Source organism: Microcaecilia unicolor, chromosome 1, assembly GCF_901765095.1.
Source record: "Microcaecilia unicolor chromosome 1, aMicUni1.1, whole genome shotgun sequence".
Taxonomy (NCBI): Eukaryota; Metazoa; Chordata; class Amphibia; order Gymnophiona; family Siphonopidae; genus Microcaecilia; species Microcaecilia unicolor.
In genome coordinates, this window is record NC_044031.1 from 63,203,505 (window position 1) to 63,223,928 (window position 20,424).

At 42.6% G+C, this 20,424-nt stretch overlaps 1 protein-coding gene across 1 annotated transcript in view; it reads left to right on the top strand.

Moving 5' to 3' along the window:
* The window catches only part of DLEC1 (DLEC1 cilia and flagella associated protein), a 363,928-nt gene that overhangs the window by 92,436 nt on the left and 251,068 nt on the right, over nucleotides 1-20,424 (top strand). Inside the window, exon 9 of the mRNA XM_030197931.1 lies at nucleotides 6,982-7,069. Within this exon, the coding sequence (XP_030053791.1) occupies nucleotides 6,982-7,069 (88 nt within the window). The remainder of the gene's footprint in view (nucleotides 1-6,981; nucleotides 7,070-20,424) is intronic.

Sequence of the window (20,424 nt, forward strand, 5' to 3'; positions counted from 1 at the left end):
CGCCATTTGAACCCTTGTCAAGGGCATCTCTGAAAGACCTGACGTGGAAAGCAGTCTTTTTGGTGGCTATCACTTCAACCAGAGGAGTTTCCGAGCTCCAGGCGCTCTCATGTCGAGAGCCTCTTCTGCAGTTCACTGAGGCAGGAGTGACTATTCGCACAGTGCCTTCCTTTCTGCCCAAGATTGTTTCTCGCTTCCATGTGAATCAGCAGCTCTGTCTCCCTTCCTTTCGTAGGGAGGACTACCCAGAGGAGTACTCTGCTCTTAAATATCTGGATGTGAGGCGAGTCATCATCAGATACTTGGAAGTGACCAATGATTTCCGGAAATCGGATCATCTGTTTGTCCTGTTTGCAGGTCCTCGTAAGGGTCTGCAGGCTGCTAAGCCTACAGTGGCAAGATGGGTCAAGGAAGCCATTGCAGCGGCTTATGTGGCCGCAAGGAAGGTGCCGCCTATCCAGCTGAAGGCTCACTCCACGAGAGCTCAGGCGGCCTCGATGGCAGAGGCCGGATCCGTCTCCTTGGAAGAGATATGCAAGGCGGCAACTTGGGCTTCGGCTCATACATTCTCCAAGCATTACCGTTTGACGGTGGCTGCACGGGCGGAGGCCCGGTTTGGAGCTTCAGTGTTGAGGTCAGGGATTTCAATGTCCCGCCCTGGGTGAGTACTGCTTCGGTACATCCCACCAGTCTATGGATTGATCAGCTTGATGATATGGAAGGTAAAATTATGTATAATCATACCTGATAATTTTCTTTCCATTAATCATAGCTGATCAATCCATAGCCCCTCCCAGATATCTGTACTGTTTTTATTCTGGTTGCATTTCAGGATCAAGGTTAGTCTTCAGTTACTTCAGAAAGACTTCGTGTTCAAGTTTTTTCACTTGGATTCTTCAAGAGTTGAGACGAGTTTGTGTTACAGTGAGCTGCTGCATTCCTCTCCCCTCCGTTTTACGGGGCTGGATTGAGATTTAAATTCTGCCGGCACTCCCTCCCGCTTCGTGCGGCTGTAGGGCAGCTTTGTACCCCTCCCGCTTCGGCGGTGTTAGGGTCAGTCAGCTCCTCCCGCGGTTGCGGTTGCAGGATAAGCCAGATCCCCCCGCATCGGCGGGTGTGGTGTCCCTCCCCCGCTCCGCGGGGATGAGCTGGACGGATTCCCCTCCCCCACTTGTGTGGGGATGAGCTGGGTTAATTCCCCTCCCCCGTTTCGGCGGTGGTGAGCTGGGCAGAGTGTCCCTTCGTGGGTGTAATTCTCTAAGTGCTGAGTCCTGCGGATGGAGCTTTGATATCGACATACTGAGGAGTTTCCGGCAGCACATGACCACATATAGGGAGGCAAAAGTTTGCTCTCTATCTCCACCTGCTGGTAGATGGACACAACCCACCAGTCTATGGATTGATCAGCTATGATTAATGGAAAGAAAATTATCAGGTATGATTATACATAATTTTACCTTTCAAGCAGTCTCAGCTTGGCTGAAGGAAAACTTTTATTTTAAATATCTCCAAGTGTGAGACAAGTCATTTGCCAAGTCCCAGATATGTCATAACTTCCTCTCCCTCTATCATGAGTCACCCTATATTATTTCAAGATTTCATTAAAATTTTGAGCATAATAGATTCTACACTGTCATTTAACAAACAAGATGATTCTGTTGTCTGCTCTTCTGTGCACTTTGGTGCTGTTAATCTTTTTTTTTTTTTTCAATTTCTCTAATTTGGACTTTATTTCTGGCCCTTGTGATCTACCATCTTGACTATTTCAATTCTCTTTACTGTGGTTTACCACTGTCTTCTCTCAAATGACTACAGCTTATACAGTCTACTGCTATTAAACTCCTCCATAGCTCTCCCCATTTTGATGATGTCACTTCTCTTTTAATCAAACACAGAAGTGAAGCAAATTGAATTAATTTGGGGTTAATTATCCCCTAGGTTCTGCCTGGTACTGCAGATCGGCTGTCTAGTACCACTCCCCATGTAATACCCCATTGTTTCCGGTAAAAAAGAAGGAGCCCGGAAGTTGGAGAATAGTGCAGGACCTTTGTGCTTTGAACAACATAGTAATGCCGATATTCCCTAACATAGAAAACCCAACCACGTTGCTAAACAGCATTACCTACAAAATGCCAGCTGTTACTTCTGTGCTCATGCAAGAGCAGAACCTACAATAGTTCCTTTCCCTTTGGACCTCTTCAACGACCCAGATGGTTTTTGGTGTATGTTGGAGCTACTCCAAATCAGGGAAAATATCAATCAGTCCTGTCAACATCTTGCCGACCACCACCCGTACCTACCCCCACAATTAAGGGTGCCACCTGCATTCAAGATTCCAGACCCTGCCACAGTGTTTTACACATGTTTGGACAGACATGCAGTTAAAAATCCACGCTTCTTGGGTAACTTGACTAATTGCAACACCACAATTGGTAAAAGTACCCTACGGGACCTGAATGTTACAAATTTCGCTCAAGCTCGAGCAGACATATGGTGGTACTGTGGAACCGACACTCTCCACAATACAGAGAAGCTGGACAGGCAGATGTGCCTTGGTGAAGTTGGTAATCCCAATAATAATAGCCTCCCTGCTTCCCCCCCCCCCCCCCCCCACACCAGCTCTCCCTCACGGAAAAGGAGACATGCAGTGCCCGGATCCTTTGATGATCGGGTATACATTGATGCAGTTGGTGTTCCAAGAGGAGTTCCTGATGAGTTTAAAGCTAGAAATCAGATTGCTGCAGGATTTGAGTCTGTTTTCCTTTGGTGGGCGACCATCAATAAGAACGTAGATTGGATTAATTACATATATTACAACCAGTAGAGATTTGTAAATTACAGCAGAGATGCTATTCAGGGAATAGCAGCGCAGCTAGATGCCACTAGCAGGATGACGCTCGAGAACCGAATGGTTCTTGACCAAATGTTGGCCGCGGACGGGTGTGTGTGCCGTAAGATAGGTACCCAGTGTTGTACTTTTATCCCCAACAACACAGCACCAGATGGGTCAATCACCAGAGCCTTGGAAGGCCTCACATCACTTTCCGAGGAACTGGCCACTAACTCTGGGGTTGATACGTCTTGGACCGGTTGGATGGATAAAGCTTTTGGTAAATGGAAGACATTTATCATCTCAGCGGCAACCACCATCATAGTAGTGGTTGCGATCTTCATACTGGTAGGATGTTAAATAATCCCATGTGCTAGAGGATTAGTAGAACGCTTAATTGAAACTGCTATAAGCAAGAAAGAGCCTACAGGACAATATGTCTTGTATGAAAATCTTCCCAAAACCACTGGAGAGAATACCTTAGATTATCTCCCCATGTTTAGGTCAAACCGCTATGCAGCAGACGCAATAGGTACCGTAGAAGGACCTGCAACCATTTAATGGTATGATACCCATGGGATAGCTAACTATTGTTAAGAAATGCTAACTATCAAACAATGCTGATTAATATGTCATCAATATATAACCTGTAGAAAATATATACATGTATAACCAGCTTAGAGACTTTAGCAATATTTTGTAAGGATATGTTAATCCTATTTTTTTTTTATATATGTAATCGTGTTTGCACATCAATGGGTTGAGTGGTTTTTGAAAGTTAGTGGATAGACCCTTTTGTCATACCTCAACGCAGATCTGAATAAGTTCTGAGAGGGGTAGCTAATGTACAGAAATAGAAGGGGAACTCCCTACGCTACACTGAAAATTTTAATATTAACGTTTCCTCATTTGGTAGTCCAGCACCTTCTGGAATAGATGGTAACAATCTAGATGTTCTTGGTGCTGCCCCCGGTTAATAGGGGCAGCAAGAGGGGAATGTAGAGATATGATACAGCCAGGGGCCACTACCGGAATGGTGGAAGGCCAAACCTGACGGACCAGGCCATATAGAAACTTTGGCCAAGTTAAAAATTAAATGGCTTGTACGGCTGGAAGCCTGCTGGAAAAGCAAGGCCCAGCCTAGAGCCCAGACTGAGGCCTAATTGGAAAAAGAATGGTCAAGGAATCTGAAATCAAAATGGTATCTCTCATCTATGAAATGACTTCCTTCATCTCTGTATCTGAGTTAGAGGAGATTTGTTTTTGCAGATTGACAGTGAAGAATTATGAAATATCTTAAGATCTTCAGGTAGCAACAGGGGAATAGGGAAGTCCCAAAATAAGATAGGGATGGGATCAGCTTTCCGAAAGGGAGGGAGGCTTTCCTGTTGCGCATCTGTGGTTGGGCATGAAAAGGGGGGTCATCGAAGTAAACAACTTTATCATAGAAAGGTATGAGAGCCCATTGATTTGAATGCAAGCAGAAGAGTATAAAAACTGACAGCGAATTTGGGTGGGGTTGGAGATCTCCAAGGCTGCCATGCTGAGATGCTGTCAGACGGACCTCCACTCCTGCTTGTGTACCTGATCGCCTTGTATTGCTTTGGTAAGAATAAAGCCATATATCTCTGAAACCTATCTTTTCTCTTTCTTATATAACATTTAAGATGAATAACCTCTTGGGTTGGAATGGGTAATACAAACACAAACACAGAGTCAGATGATTAGGAATAGCCTTCTAAAAGACCTCTCTGGTATGTGGGCAGCTGACCAGCATAGCAGAGAGGACTCATGGGACAGTTAACCCCCATAAAATTCAAAATGCAAAGAGGATTTGCAATATTCAAGGACCTTTATTGGAGTCACAGTAGCAACACATTTGAAGATTTGACATGGTTGTGTTTTGGTGTGTGAGCCTGCCTCAGGGGTCATCAAACCTGTGAGCATATAATGATGGAAATACAGATTTAATGTTTTGAAAAAACAATCCTTTTGTTAATTCAGATGAAGTGCCCGCCTCTTTTAATCTCAGAACATTGGTTATCTTTTTCGCTCAGATTAAGTTCAAACGCTTAACTCTTGTCTATGAAGAACTACAATCTTCTGCACCTGACTATTTGTCTAAGCTCCTGATATACCCTACACACTATCCTGGTTGCTACATTTTTCACAGCGCACTTTATTGCACCTCCCCTCTCATAACTATGCCTAGATGTCACTCATCACACTGCATTTTGCTGTGTTTGTTCCTCCTTATGGAACTCATTACCACATGACATTAGAACTGTATCCCCTCTTGCAAAGTTTGAGGCAACAATTAAGACTTGGTTATTCCAAGACATACAGCTGGTCTTAAATTTCTTACTTCCTATCTTTTCTCTCCACTTTGTCCACTTTCCTATTTTCTATTTACTTCTTTCTCTGTTCCTTTATTTTATTTGGTACCATGAAAACTGTTTAGTAGCACTTTTGTACAACTTATTTGGTACATCAATCTTTTAGAAGTAAATAAAAATATTTATTTGGGTAAAACTCTGTGCTACTTTCATGCTGCCTGTTTGCAGAGAATTTTGCCTCTACTTGGTTGACTGCTACCTCTAGTAAAACCATGCTGCCTTGGGTCCTGCAATCTGTTGGATTCCAGAAACCACACTATCCTCTGATTAGGAAGCGTATCCATTAATTTACCCACCAAAGATGTCTGACTTAGTCGGCCTTTAGCTCTCAAACTCCTCATCACTTTTACTTTTTTGGAGAGGGATCACATCCATTTCTTCTCCAGGACCATTCCCAACTTTAAGGAAGCATTAAAGATTAGGCTGCGGAGCCACCAGATCTTTCCTGAGGTCCTTCAGTATGCATCCCATCAGGCCCCATCACTTTGCCTACCTTTAGTTTAGCTAGCTCCTCACAAACACTGTCTTCTGAAAATCATTCAGTCTACCTCACCTATTGGTCTTTGTGTTCTGTAGTCCTACTACAGAAATATTTGTTAAGCAAGTCCACTGTATTTTTATCAGCTTCTATATATTCCTCCCCTTCACTATTCTGTCTCACAATGCCATTTTTGCACCTATCACTAACATATGAAAAAAATGTTTTGTCCCCCCATTTTACTCTATTAAATTTTTTTGTCTTCCATATTTTCTTTTCTTATTTCTTTACCAGTTTCTCTTAGGGGGTCTTTTACTAAAGCTTAGCTTGAGTTATCTGCAGCAGTGCCCATTTTATTCCTATGGGCCCTGCTGCAGATAACTAGAGCTAAGCGTTAGTAAAAGACCCCCTTACATTTTCCAGATATTGTTCCCTGCCTTCCATTTTCTATGATTTATTTTTGTACTTTATGACATCTAAATACTTTTCCTTACCCTTTCAGCTCCGTTTTTTTGAGAACCAAAGAGACCTTTGGCCTTCTTTTCCTCATTTATTCACCTTCCTAACAAAATGGACCATTGGACCATAAATAGCTTCTTTCAGTTTTGTGCACTGTTTTTGTGCGTCCCCAGATGTTCACGTCCAGCAACAACTCTGAGTTGTTCCCCTGTCTTCACAAAGTTAGTTTTTTAAGTCCAGACTTCAGAAAACATATGAACTCAGAGCATCTAGCCTTTTAATCCATACATAGATAATGTCTTTTTTACAGCCAAATTATTGATTGAAATACTGAGCATAATAAAATCCTATTGGACCAGTTTTCAGTCCAGCCGATGATCATATTTTTTAAATGCTACTTTCCGTGTTTAAAATATTATATCTATTCTGCATCACTATCAAGATAGGTGGTGGCATTGAATATACATGTAGTACGGTTACACCTGGTATCTGTATATAGAGCAACAATATTCAGCTACTTTCATTATAGCTATGTGGCCTAATTTAAGACTGCCTATTGTTCTGGACTAAGTTAAACCACGTAGTTATTGTGGTTGAATATTGCCATTAAAGGTATAGTTAGGTGGAATGCCTTGATCTAGCCCATCATAAATGTGTAAGTCCCTTTGAAAACTGACCCATATATTTCTATCATCAGCATAATATTTTATAATCTTACTCTCAATGCAACAGAAGCATTACTAATTCTTCAAATAGTCATTGACCTGAAAAAATATTTCTCTTTCCAACACATTATTTACTCTGATTTTCTCAAGTAGATGACAATAGCGCTCCGGAACTTGACAGCAGTCTCTCGTCGTGTTCGAGTTATTCCTCCATCTACCTCATGTTTCTCCGTTGGACTGGGTGAGTTGACTCTTTGAGTTCTACATTATTTGAGGTTTACAAACTGATCTAGTATCAAAATATTAGTTTATTGTAATTTGTTATGTATATTAAGGAAGTGAATAAATTAGTATCTTCTTAATTGGAGAGTATGTTTTAAACACACTAAGGGCAATTATATGAACTGGGTGCTAACATTTACATGTCCGTTGTGCACATAAATGTTAGAATACTCACATATATGCATGTGGATGTGCAGTTATGTGTATATAAGCCAGTATGCCAACTAAGTGATATTTGGCAAATATGCAGCTATCTTTTACAGTTTTGCAAAAGGACATACCCTTGGGTGGATTATGAGCAGGCCAAAGGCTGGGCTTCCACTTATGAGAGTTGTATGGTTGGTGTAAATGCAGATACCTAAATGTTAAGCGTGTTGTTCCTGGGTTTCACTAGTATTCTATAATGAGCCCTAGGTGCCTAGGTTCTGTTATAGAATAGGCTCCTACTGTCCGCCTTCGGGACATCTAAATAGAGATGCCAAATATATGACCCCCCCCCACCACCACCACCACCACCAGTATGAGGCCTAAGTAGTAAAACTCAGGCAAAACCAATTTTAGTCTGGTTTTACTAAAACTGTTAGGGATAATTTTATAAAGCTTTTCTGTGAGTAATATAGACATTTATAAATTGCCCTGGGCCATATATACGTGAGAAATTATGTGCTAAAAAAAAAGCCTAGCTTGTACCTTTGTGCAAAACAAGCACAGGAGTTTGCTGGGGTGGAGTTGCTAGATACTGGTACACATTATAAAGTATGTGCATATTTATGCCTGTGAAAGAGCAGTATAAATGTCTGTACCGAGTTTCCAGAAACTATTTTCATAAAGATATGTTGCTTTTGTAAAATAGATGAATCGTATGAATCTTTATACATTCACAACTTAGTTGCCTTGTTATAAATTTATCCTCCACATGGGCATTTTAAGAGGCCATTTAACAAGTGATGCGCAAGGACTTAGTATGGTTTTGGTTAAAAAGAGTTACTGGAAGAGGGCTCAGAATCAAAGCTCTGCTACTCTTACTTATTCTTGTTGTGAGCTACCTTGCATGAATTCCTTTAAAAAGGCGGTAAATAAATCCTTATAAATAAATAAAGAGGATGCAGTAGACTGTGTTTCTGATCTCTTGCCGTTATATGAACACTAGATCTGTGTCTAACAAAACACTGGATTTGATAGTTAAACCTAGTTCTTTGAGGACAAGCAGGATGAGGATGTTCTTTCATTTGGTTGACATCACTTCAACAAAGCCCACGTGGGAATGCTGCCCAGTTTACTTCTACAAACCTTTGGAACTGTTGCACCACACATTTGAGTGCCTTCCTGCCTTCCACTATCATGTGGGACAATGTTTTTCTTTTCATGGGGCAGTGCAGATCCTTTTTGTCTCCTTTACAGCATGTCAGATTGCTCATGTACTCTTCTCTCTCCTAATTTATTTTCACTTGAATTGTGTAATTTGTCATATGCAGGGCTTCCCTGGTGGTATCCCCTAGATAGATTTTCGGTACTTTTTAAAGTTTTCTTATTTTTCCGTAGTCCACTGGGCCCTCGTGCATGCAGACAGGTAGATTTTTGTTAAAATCCAGCTGTTTGATTAGGCTATGGATGTTTTTCCAGATGTGTCCCAGAAAACTCCCAGTGGTTTTAAAAAGTGTTCCCATGCAACAGGTCCATATCCCTTACAGATGCTCATAATTGGTGCCTGCAGTGCCTGGGGACCTGATCATGATTCCTCTTCTTCTAAACTCAGTTTGAAAATGTCAAGAACAGGCATCAGAGGTTGTGAGAAATAGCACAAATGGATTTTTGGCTCTGAGAAATCTGGTCCATCAACATTGCCATTAGAGGCATCAGTCATCATGGCTCCAGGAGCTGCTTCAAACACTGGGTATGCATTGGTATCAAGGGAACCTCCACCTTCCTCAACATTGAGTATCTAGCAACCATTGGGGTCAGGCATCCTCTGATCTCCTTCCCTCCTGAGGACAGGGATGGATTTGAGTCCAAACAGAAGACAGAGGCAAAATTCAACAAATAAAGTATGTGTAAAGTGGAATTGTAAAGAGAAGATCCCACTCAGTATGGTGAGGAAATTACTTTATTTCAAAAGGAGCCCAACATGGACATGGCTAGTACCTGCATCAGGGGAACACCCATATATATCCAAAATGCATCCAAGTCATACACTGCTATCAGACAATGATATTTTAATTATGATCCGATAAAATCAGCAAGTTTAACACTTCGGATTCACCCAAAAGGAAACCCTTTCTGATGCACTTTGAAAGTAAGTGTATTTGCCCCTGATGAAAGTAATTTCCTCAACATACTATGCTGGGTCTTATTCGCTTTCCAACTCTGCATTACACAAGGATGGATTTGTCTTCATCCTTATGGGCATCAAGGGACTGCACTGTGGTGCATCAAGTGAATGCCAAGAAACATTGACTTTGCCTTTCCCTCAAAGCATGGCACTAAGAGCATCAAGGCACCAAGGTCACTGGTGTCTATGAAGCGCCCCTTATGTCAGGGTAACTCACCCTCCTGGACATTGTAGAGAATGTGTCTCAGCCTCCAAGGAGCCATTGATATACCCCAGGTGTTTTTGAAGAACATGACTACACTGGCTGAGCCCCTGACTTTGTCTCTGGTGGACTTGGAAAACCATCTCATGGGCCAATTCCAGGTGGAGATACAAGATGTTATGGCATCGATGCTGAGTTCAGCCATCCTTGCAGCCGATGCTTGACCTGCAGGTACTGCATCGACACCATGGCATTGAGAGGCATCAGAATCAGAGCATCTTGCACTGGTTACAATCTCCAGCCCTTTGGGGAAGGAAACTTCCCTGGTACATTGGAGATACTTGGTGCTTCGGTACCCCCAGCCCAGGCCTGATCCCAAGGTCAGTCAGTGAGACAGGCAGAGTTTCAGATATTTGCAGATGAGTACTTCTATGAGTCTGATTTTGGGCATTCCTGAGTATCTGAAGTAGAGGAGTGTGGTAGCCGTGTTAGTCCACTCTTAAGGTTATCAATAGAAATCAAACAAAATAAAACATGGAAAAGAAAATAAGATGATACCTTTTTTATTGGACATAACTTAATACATTTCTTGATTAGCTTTCGAAGGTTGCCCTTCTTCGTCAGATCGGAAATAAGCAAATGTGCTAGCTGACAGTGTATATAAGTGAGAACATTCAAGTATTGCTATGACAGTCTGACAGGGTGGGAGGATGGGGGTGGGTAGGAAGTATGCATGGGGACATCAAAGCATATCATTGGTATTCTAACAGGGTGGGTGTGGATAGGTGAGGGGAGGGTGATCAACCGAGACATACAGCTTTATGGTTTATAATGGGCTAGGAACCCTAGGTCTTTGTTAAGTCCTTTCTGTTGGGTGTTAAAATATTCAATCATTCTGACTTCAAAGGTCTTACGTTCTTGTATGGTTTTAAAGTTACCTTTGAGGATTCTCACTGTGAAGTCACTGGTGCAGTGTCCTGGTCTTGTAAAATGTTGCCCAACAGGCGTGGGAACTCTGCTGGCACCAGCATTGTTTATATGATGTCTATGTAAATTGAATCTTGTCTTAAGCATCTGGCCTGTTTCTCCAATATAGCATCCTTCATTACATTTTTTACACTGAATGATATATACCACATTGGAAGATGAGCAAGTGAAAGATCCCTTTATGTTGAATATCTTTCCTTTGTGGATGACTTTGGGGTCCTGTGAAATATTTTGGCATAGTTTGCAACTGGATAAATTGCAGGGAAGTGTGCCCTTCTGTTCCTTTTCAGTCTGTGAAGGAAGTTTAGTTCTGATTAGCTTGTGTTTTAAATTGGGTGGCTGTCGGAAGGCCAGTACTGGTGGGGATGGGAATATCTCTTTCAGTAATTCATCCTCCTGGAGTATAGGTTGTAGATCTCTTATGATTTTCCTCAGTTTTTCCAGCTCTGGATTGTATGTCACTACCAGGGGGATTCTGTCTGTGGCTTTTTTCTCCTTGTACTGTAGCAGATTCTCCCTGGGTGTTTTGAGGGAGGAGGCAATATTCTTGGAGATTATTTTGGGGTTGTAGCCCTTCTGTTTGAAGGATTCAGTCAGGGTTTTAAGGTGTCTGTCTCTGTCCCCTGGGTCAGAGCAGATACGGTGGTATCTTGTGGCTTGGCTGTAAATGATGGATCTTTTTGTATGTGAAGGATGGAAGCTGGAGTTGTGGAGATAGCTACATCTGTCTGTGGGTTTCTTGTATACAGATGTTTGTATACAGCCATCACTGATTGAGACCGTGGTGTCCAAAAAATTGACTTTTTCTGGGGAGTAGTCAATTTTGAATCTGATTGTAGGATGGTATGTATTGAATGCAGAATAAAATTGTTTCAGAGTTTCTTCACCCTCCGTCCAAATCATAAAAATGTCATCGATGTACCGGTAGTATTTTAGAGGTTTGGTCTGGTGTGTATTCAGATCCAGGACAGCAGGACAGCACCCCAATATGCCAACCTTTTTATGGCTGAGCTGGAAGAGACATTTCTGAATACACACCCAGGGGACAGAGACAGACACCTTAAAACCCTGACTGAATCCTTCAAACAGAAGGGCTACAACCCCAAAATAATCTCCAAGAATATTGCCTCCTCCCTCAAAACACCCAGGGAGAATCTGCTACAGTACAAGGAGAAAAAAGCCACAGACAGAATCCCCCTGGTAGTGACATACAATCCAGAGCTGGAAAAACTGAGGAAAATCATAAGAGATCTACAACCTATACTCCAGGAGGATGAATTACTGAAAGAGATATTCCCATCCCCACCAGTACTGGCCTTCCGACAGCCACCCAATTTAAAACACAAGCTAATCAGAACTAAACTTCCTTCACAGACTGAAAAGGAACAGAAGGGCACACTTCCCTGCAATTTATCCAGTTGCAAACTATGCCAAAATATTTCACAGGACCCCAAAGTCATCCACAAAGGAAAGATATTCAACATAAAGGGATCTTTCACTTGCTCATCTTCCAATGTGGTATATATCATTCAGTGTAAAAAATGTAATGAAGGATGCTATATTGGAGAAACAGGCCAGATGCTTAAGACAAGATTCAATTTACATAGACATCATATAAACAATGCTGGTGCCAGCAGAGTTCCCACGCCTGTTGGGCAACATTTTACAAGACCAGGACACTGCACCAGTGACTTCACAGTGAGAATCCTCAAAGGTAACTTTAAAACCATACAAGAACGTAAGACCTTTGAAGTCAGAATGATTGAATATTTTAACACCCAACAGAAAGGACTTAACAAAGACCTAGGGTTCCTAGCCCATTATAAACCATAAAGCTGTATGTCTCGGTTGATCACCCTCCCCTCACCTATCCACACCCACCCTGTTAGAATACCAATGATATGCTTTGATGTCCCCATGCATACTTCCTACCCACCCCCATCCTCCCACCCTGTCAGACTGTCATAGCAATACTTGAATGTTCTCACTTATATACACTGTCAGCTAGCACATTTGCTTATTTCCGATCTGACGAAGAAGGGCAACCTTCGAAAGCTAATCAAGAAATGTATTAAGTTATGTCCAATAAAAAAGGTATCATCTTATTTTCTTTTCCATGTTTTATTTTGTTTGATTTCTATTGATAACCTGAGTATCTGAGGAAGCACCAATGATCATCTTGGAGGAAGAGATCTTTGTTATTCCTTTAGATTCCTCCCTACTACATGAGAGGTGGAAGTCTCCTCCTGAGGAGCTCTCATTCTTTGATTTTGTAAGGGAGATGGCTAAGTCTGTCCCATTTGAGTTAGTGGCTGAGGATGAGCCCAGGGCAGAAAAGTTGAACCTTTTTCAGTTTAATGATTCCCTGAAGGAGTCTGTGACAGTGCCTGTGCACAGAATCCTGAAGCTACTACAGATGAAGATATGGGAGGCATCCTTCCCCCCCTTCTCTGTACAGCAGGTCAACAAGAAGTTTGACTTTATGTATAAGTTTAAAAGACTCAGGGATTCGAGAAGCTCCAGCTTCCTCACCATTCCATGTGGTTGAATCTGCTCTCAAAAGAGCCAAGAGTACGAAGACTTACTCCTTGGTGCCCTCCGGGAAGAGAATCCAGGACTTTGGAGTCTTACTGGAAAAAGGTACTTCAAAATGAGCATACACTTGCGGAACATTGCACATAGTATGGTGGAGTTCACTGATAATGTCCCTCAGGAGAAGGTCAACAGGCTCTGCCAGGTTGCCCTCACTATGTATTTTCCATACTCTCACTCTTTGGCTAGTGGGTATCATATTTTCAATATGTCATCCAGGGGCTTTGCAGTAGGGATCGGGATCTACAGACTCACTTGGCTGTGGATCTTTGCAGGAGAAGCTGATGGGTGTTTCATGCCATGGTGATTAATCTTTTTGGTGAGAAGTTACAGGAGGCTGCTAATGTCATCAAGCAGCACTCAGACATTATAAAATCTCTCTCTAGGTCCTCCTCCAGTTTGGTCTTCTTATCTAGGAAGCATTTTAGTGGAGGGCAACAGAGGTCCTACTACACTCACAGGTGTAGGTATTCTCCCCCCCCCCCCCCCCCATCACTCCTCCCAGACAAATCAGAGATCTCACTCTCAACCATGACAGCAGAGGACCCAAAACTTCCAGTCACCCCCCCCCCCCCCCCAGTTAAAAGCATGGAAAGCTTTTGGCTGGCTGCAGGAGAGCATAACATCCATCCCTCTCACCATCCTGGGTGACCTACTGGTAGGAGGGAGGTTGAATTTTTTCCATGGAAGGTGGCCCTTCTAACCTCAGGCCAGTGGGTTCTAAAAGAGTCTGTGTCAGGCCTATACCACGATCTGTGAGCCCCTGTGCCAAACAACGTCTGGCAGCCAGACAGTTCTGATCTTACCTGGAGAATCAGGACAGGAACTTCCTAAGGAAGGCCGGACTGGACACAGGATGGACCGCAGACAGATGGCAAAAGGCAAGGTCCAGGTCCAAACAGGTTCAAGGCAGGCGGCAGGCTAAAGCAAAGTCCAGGTCCAAACAGAGGTTCAAGGCAGGCGGCAGACAAAAGCAAAGTCCAGGTCCAATCAGAGGTTCAAGGCAGGCGGCAGACAAAAGCAAAGTCCAGGTCCAAACAGAGGTTCAAGGCAGGCGGCAGACAAAAGCAAAGTCCAGGTCCAAACAGGTTCAAGGCAGGTATACAATCCAAACACACAGAACTCAGGAATCCACACACGCAGAAGCCGAAGCAAAGTGTTCTGCCAGCGTCTGTACTTAAATAGCCCCCTCCATCAGGAAGACAACCATCAGCTGTCCGAGGGGTGGAGCCTACAACCAGCCCCAGGGCTCTGGATAGGCTGGTCACAGAGAGAGGGCGGAGTCCAGCCACGACCAGCCAATCCGGACCCAGAAGGGGCGTTCTCCATGCTCCCGGGCCCAGCACCCGGAAGAGACTCTCCAGCTTGTGAGCGCCGGCCATTTTGGCAGCGCCGGCGCTCTCCAGCCGCCACAGCACTATAGCGGCGAACCGGCACCATCCAGGAGGCAGGCAGGACTCCCTGAACACGCCGCCCGTAGCCAGCGATACCCCGCTCTCTCCTGCTCGCGGAGCGAGGCATCACTGCGGGCAGGGCGGCACAGGTAAGGGACGTGACAGTCTGGTTGGGTTACAGTCTGCAATTGGAAAGATTTACATCAATTTACATCACATTGTCCACCAAGAACATCAGAGTTAAGCTTTCAGCATTAGAAATTGCGTACAGAGGAACTCTCTACCCTCTTATATGCCAATGCAATTGAACCTGTTCTACGAAGGGAGTGAGGTCATGGATTTTTTTCTGAGTACTTTCTGGACACAAAGAAAATGGGATGCTTTTGTCAAAACCTAGCCTGAAGGTCCTGAAGAAATATCTGCCTAGAGAAATGTTCAGGATGGTTTCTTTAGGTACCCTTATTCCCATGATTCAAAGAGGGGATTGGCTATGCTCTTTGGACTTGAAAGATGCAAATGCATTCAAGTCACATGAAGTATCTTAGATTTCAAGTAGGAAAACAACACTTCCAGTATCACATACTGCCATCTTGCTTCGACACCAAGAGTTTTCACAAAGTGCAAATCAATTCAGAGCCCTGCTTTACTAAAATCAGGAAATTTCCCTCCAACCCAGTCAAAAGAAAAGAGGGGGGGGGGGGGGGGGGGGGGAAATCAAAAACCAAAAAAAACTGATGGTCCCAGCAATAAAAAAATTTAGCAGACTGAAAAGTTACTCCAAAAAAAAAAACGGTTCACAGTTTGTCAGGCATCTGAAGCTACTATCAAGTCGATATAGCCAGTTCTGATATGTCAGTGTCTGTCCTTCCCGAAGCATATGCAGATGATACAAAACTATTCAAGGTTGTTAGAACACGTGCAGACTTTTAATATTGGAGGAAGACCTTAGAAAATTGGAAGACTGGGCATCCAAATAGCAGATGAAATTTAATGTGGACAAATGCTAGGTGATGCACATTGGAAAGAATAATCCGAATCATAGTTACCTGATGCTAGAGTCCACCTTGGGGGTCAGCGCTCAAGAAAAAGATCTGGGTGTCATCGTAGATAAAAAGCTGAAATCTTCTGCTCAGAGTGCGGCGGTGGCCAAAAAAAACAAACAGGATGCTAGGAATTATTAGGAAAGGGATGGTGAATTAGACCAAAAATACTATAATGCCTTTGTATCGCTCCATGGTGCGTCTGCACCTTTAGTATTGTGTTCAGTTTTGTCATCATATCTCAAAAAAGATATAGCGAATTAGAAAAGGCTCAAAGAAATATCGACCAAAATGATAAAGGGGATGAAAACCCTCTCGTATGAGGAAAGGCCCAAGACTGAATATCATGTTATGTAAACCCATGGTGGCCAGTCTTTAAAAATCAGGTTTGTTATCCTGTTTATTAATGACTTAATTGGAGATTCCTAGGTTAGCGTAGCATTTATAGTGGAAATCTAGCAAACTGAAAGTGAATGTCCAGTTCTGAATGCCTAATTCCTTCCAGGATATGTGATTCAGCAGTGCCCCTGACTAGTCAAAAATGGAAGTGATCTTGCTGTAATTTATACGTATCAAGACCTGATATCATTAATTTTTTTAAATCATGCTCTTTGGCTTGACTATAGATACCTCATCGGATAAATTAGGAATTTTATTAATATATAGGGCCCAAGGTCAGTGGGAACACTATCCAGGAGTAGTTATTGTGTGTTATAACAGAATATATGTTTACTTTTAAATGGGTAGTGATTTTAGGTGACATGCTGTGCTGCTTTATGGGGTCAAATCACTGTTTATTAGTCTTTACATTACAATGAGCGTCCAAAATAGATAAGCTACATCTTCAAACAGTTAAATACTTTCTAGAGGTAGGTAGATGAAGAATTGTTATGGCTTACAGTAAGTTCTATTTTAAAGGAGCAGAATAGAATTTCATCAATTTGATATTTTAATGGACGAGACTATCAGAGAAACGATCGGTGTAATAGTTCCCTACAAATTAAGGAATAAGTGTAGGCAGCAAATGTTCCCTTGGTATAATACACAGCTAGCACAGATAGACTGTCCTACAGTTTGGGCAACTGGTGTGTGCGTAACTGGCTGGTTAGTTGCTTCTTCATTAAAGGCTTGGGAGAAGAGTCTTCACCTACTTCCTGAAGCTTTTCTGTGAGTGCATTCCAAAGGGGCTACTCCATAATTTCTTTTGGAGAGGATGTGGTTAGGGATATTCCTTGGTAGACCTTAGTGACCTTGGAGTTGTATACAGTTCTTCAAATACTCTGGCCTATTTCTGTTAAGGGCATTGAAGAACAGACATTTAACCCTGTATTGTTCTGGTTGCCAATGTTTGTAGTAATGGTGCAGTATGGTTGTTAGCAGTAGCTGTGTTTCAACTACAACATTTGGGTGCCCATGATTTACTCCATATAGCTCAATCAGGCTTTCAAAGTATTTTCTACATTTTCTTGTCTGGGTCTTTTATGCCTCGCATGGGCTTTTATTTACAGTCCCCTGGCCTGGTCTGGGCCACATCAGAAATGGCAGTTTTTCGTTCCTCACAGAAGTCTACTGTCATGGTCTTCCAATGACCAAGTCTCTCCTACTGCCTTCCCACCACTCACTCAGTATCCCAAGCCTTATAACCTCATTCCAAACTGACTAGTTGTTGTGCTGCTATTGTCTGGTCTAGTCTAGTCTAATCTGGTGTTTTGCTGTGTTGGTGACGAACAATATTGCTGTGGGAACTTTGACGTTGCAGCAGCTGTCACTGAACTGAGCTACAGGGCATGGTTCTGCATCTTCTTGATGTGAGTCTTATGTTGCAAATGCCTTCCTGTACCCAGCTCTCTTCTCTGCTGAGCTGTCTGTGTTTGCAGGTCTGCAGAACAACTACACCTGTGGACCATTTCGGGCTTGATGCCACAGGAAAAGTAAGCAAGTTGCACACAGGTCTGTTTATGCATCTAGCAGCAGTCAGCAAATGATCTTGGTGTCAAAATTCTCAGGTCGGCTGCATCCCAAGGCCAGACAGGCTGCATGTTGAATGCTTAAGTCTTAGACAAAAGCTTAAAAGTAGCAGCAGCAGACCCCAAAAGCAAAGAGAAAGGAGGCAGCATAAGCCTCAACCAGATGTCTAGATAAAAATTTCCCTTAGTTTTTAAGCAGTAGCATTTTATCCAATCTTCAACCAATGGCAGGGATCACCATCTAACAAGCAGTAGAATCAAGTGGCACAGCATCACCAAGGATAAATAGGTACTGAAGACAATAAGACAAGGTTACAGGGTAGAATGCATTTTGCTGCTTTATCAGTATTTACCCAGCATCCAAACCCATCCAGCACTAGTGATTTGTATGTTAGCCAGCATTATGGCCAGAGTGAGGGAGATGCCAGCATATTAAGATTTTATTTACTCACAAGCCCACAGATTTGTTGAGGGAAGTTAACTTTGATCTGTTGCTTCTAGCTAGTTAGAAGTCTACTTAAGATTTTGATTTAGATTTTTAATCACTTTTTTTTTCTGAATTGCATACAAAGTTGGTTATCAGAAGTCTATGTTCATACTTTGGATTCATTTTGCTAAGAGTAACAAATATATATTTTATTTTACTACATTTATAAAATCACTTTTCTAAATCTCAAAGTGATGTCTAGTACAACAAAATGATTACTAATTAAGTAAAGCTAGTAAAATCCATAATAAATAATAAGCCAATAAATAATATGAAGCTATATAAAACTTGCAAAACATTAGCAATGAACATAAATAATGAGTCTTCTGTTAAAATATTAAGGCCCTTATTTTAGAAGCCATATTTACGATTTACTTGTGTAAATACTGGTATTTTACATATGTATATCAAATAAACATTGAAAACTCAGTGTTAGAAAGTTGGGATTTATACATGTAAACATGCAATGCATGCATGTGACAAGAGGGCAAGACTAAGGTGGGATCAAAAAATACATGTGTATTCCCCCATTCAAAAGGGGACTGTATGTCTGTGATCACAAAACTTTACAGGATTTACAGCTGTTCCTGACAATGCTCGTTGGAAGTGGCATTCTACAAGAGGGTTTAGGGGAGGTAGTCCCCTTAATTCCCTAGTGCGTTTTCCTCCCAATCAATAATGCCAAATGACTGTGGTATTTGTAATTATTTGGGAGAATTTAAGTGTGTAAGTTTACAAAATGGAAGACGTATATGTCTAAATGTTGGCAGTTGCATGTCTAAGTTCTAAAATACCATTTATGTGTATGCCCACAGATGTATATGGTAACTAGTTGCTTCTGAGGTTTTTGACGTTGACAATTGTAAAATGATCATTCCTGCTACGTACAGTGGTGGAAATAAGTATTTGATCCCTTGCTGATTTTGTAAGTTTGCCCACTGACAAAGACATGAGCAGTCCATAATTGAAGGGTAGGTTATTGGTAACAGTGAGAGATAGCACATCACAAATTAAATCCGGAAAATCACATTGTGGAAAGTATATGAATTTATTTGCATTCTGCAGAGGGAAATAAGTATTTGATCCCCCACCAACCAGTAAGAGATCTGGCCCCTACAGACCAGGTAGATGCTCCAAATCAACTCGTTACCTGCATGACAGACAGCTGTCGGCAATGGTCACCTGTATGAAAGACACCTGTCCACAGACTCAGTGAATCAGTCAGACTCTAACCTCTACAAAATGGCCAAGAGCAAGGAGCTGTCTAAGGATGTCAGGGACAAGATCATACACCTGCACAAGGCTGGAATGGGCTACAAAACCATCAGTAAGACGCTGGGCGAGAAGGAGACAACTGTTGGTGCCATAGTAAGAAAATGGAAGAAGTACAAAATGACTGTCAATCGACAAAGATCTGGGGCTCCACGCAAAATCTCACCTCGTGGGGTATCCTTGATCATGAGGAAGGTTAGAAATCAGCCTACAACTACAAGGGGGGAACTTGTCAATGATCTCAAGGCAGCTGGGACCACTGTCACCACGAAAACCATTGGTAACACATTACGACATAACGGATTGCAATCCTGCAGTGCCCGCAAGGTCCCCCTGCTCCGGAAGGCACATGTGACGGCCCGTCTGAAGTTTGCCAGTGAACACCTGGATGATGCCGAGAGTGATTGGGAGAAGGTGCTGTGGTCAGATGAGACAAAAATTGAGCTCTTTGGCATGAACTCAACTCGCCGTGTTTGGAGGAAGAGAAATGCTGCCTATGACCCAAAGAACACCGTCCCCACTGTCAAGCATGGAGGTGGAAATGTTATGTTTTGGGGGTGTTTCTCTGCTAAGGGCACAGGACTACTTCACTGCATCAATGGGAGAATGGATGGGGCCATGTACCGTACAATTCTGAGTGACAACCTCCTTCCCTCCGCCAGGGCCTTAAAAATGGGTCGTGGCTGGATCTTCCAGCATGACAATGACCCAAAACATACAGCCAAGGCAACAAAGGAGTGGCTCAGGAAGAAGCACATTAGGGTCATGGAGTGGCCTAGCCAGTCACCAGACCTTAATCCCATTGAAAACTTATGGAGGGAGCTGAAGCTGCGAGTTGCCAAGCGACAGCCCAGAACTTTTAATGATTTAGAGATGATCTGCAAAGAGGAGTGGACCAAAATTCCTCCTGACATGTGTGCAAACCTCATCATCAACTACAGAAGACGTCTGACCGCTGTGCTTGCCAACAAGGGTTTTGCCACCAAGTATTAGGTCTTGTTTGCCAGAGGGATTAAATACTTATTTCCCTCTGCAGAATGCAAA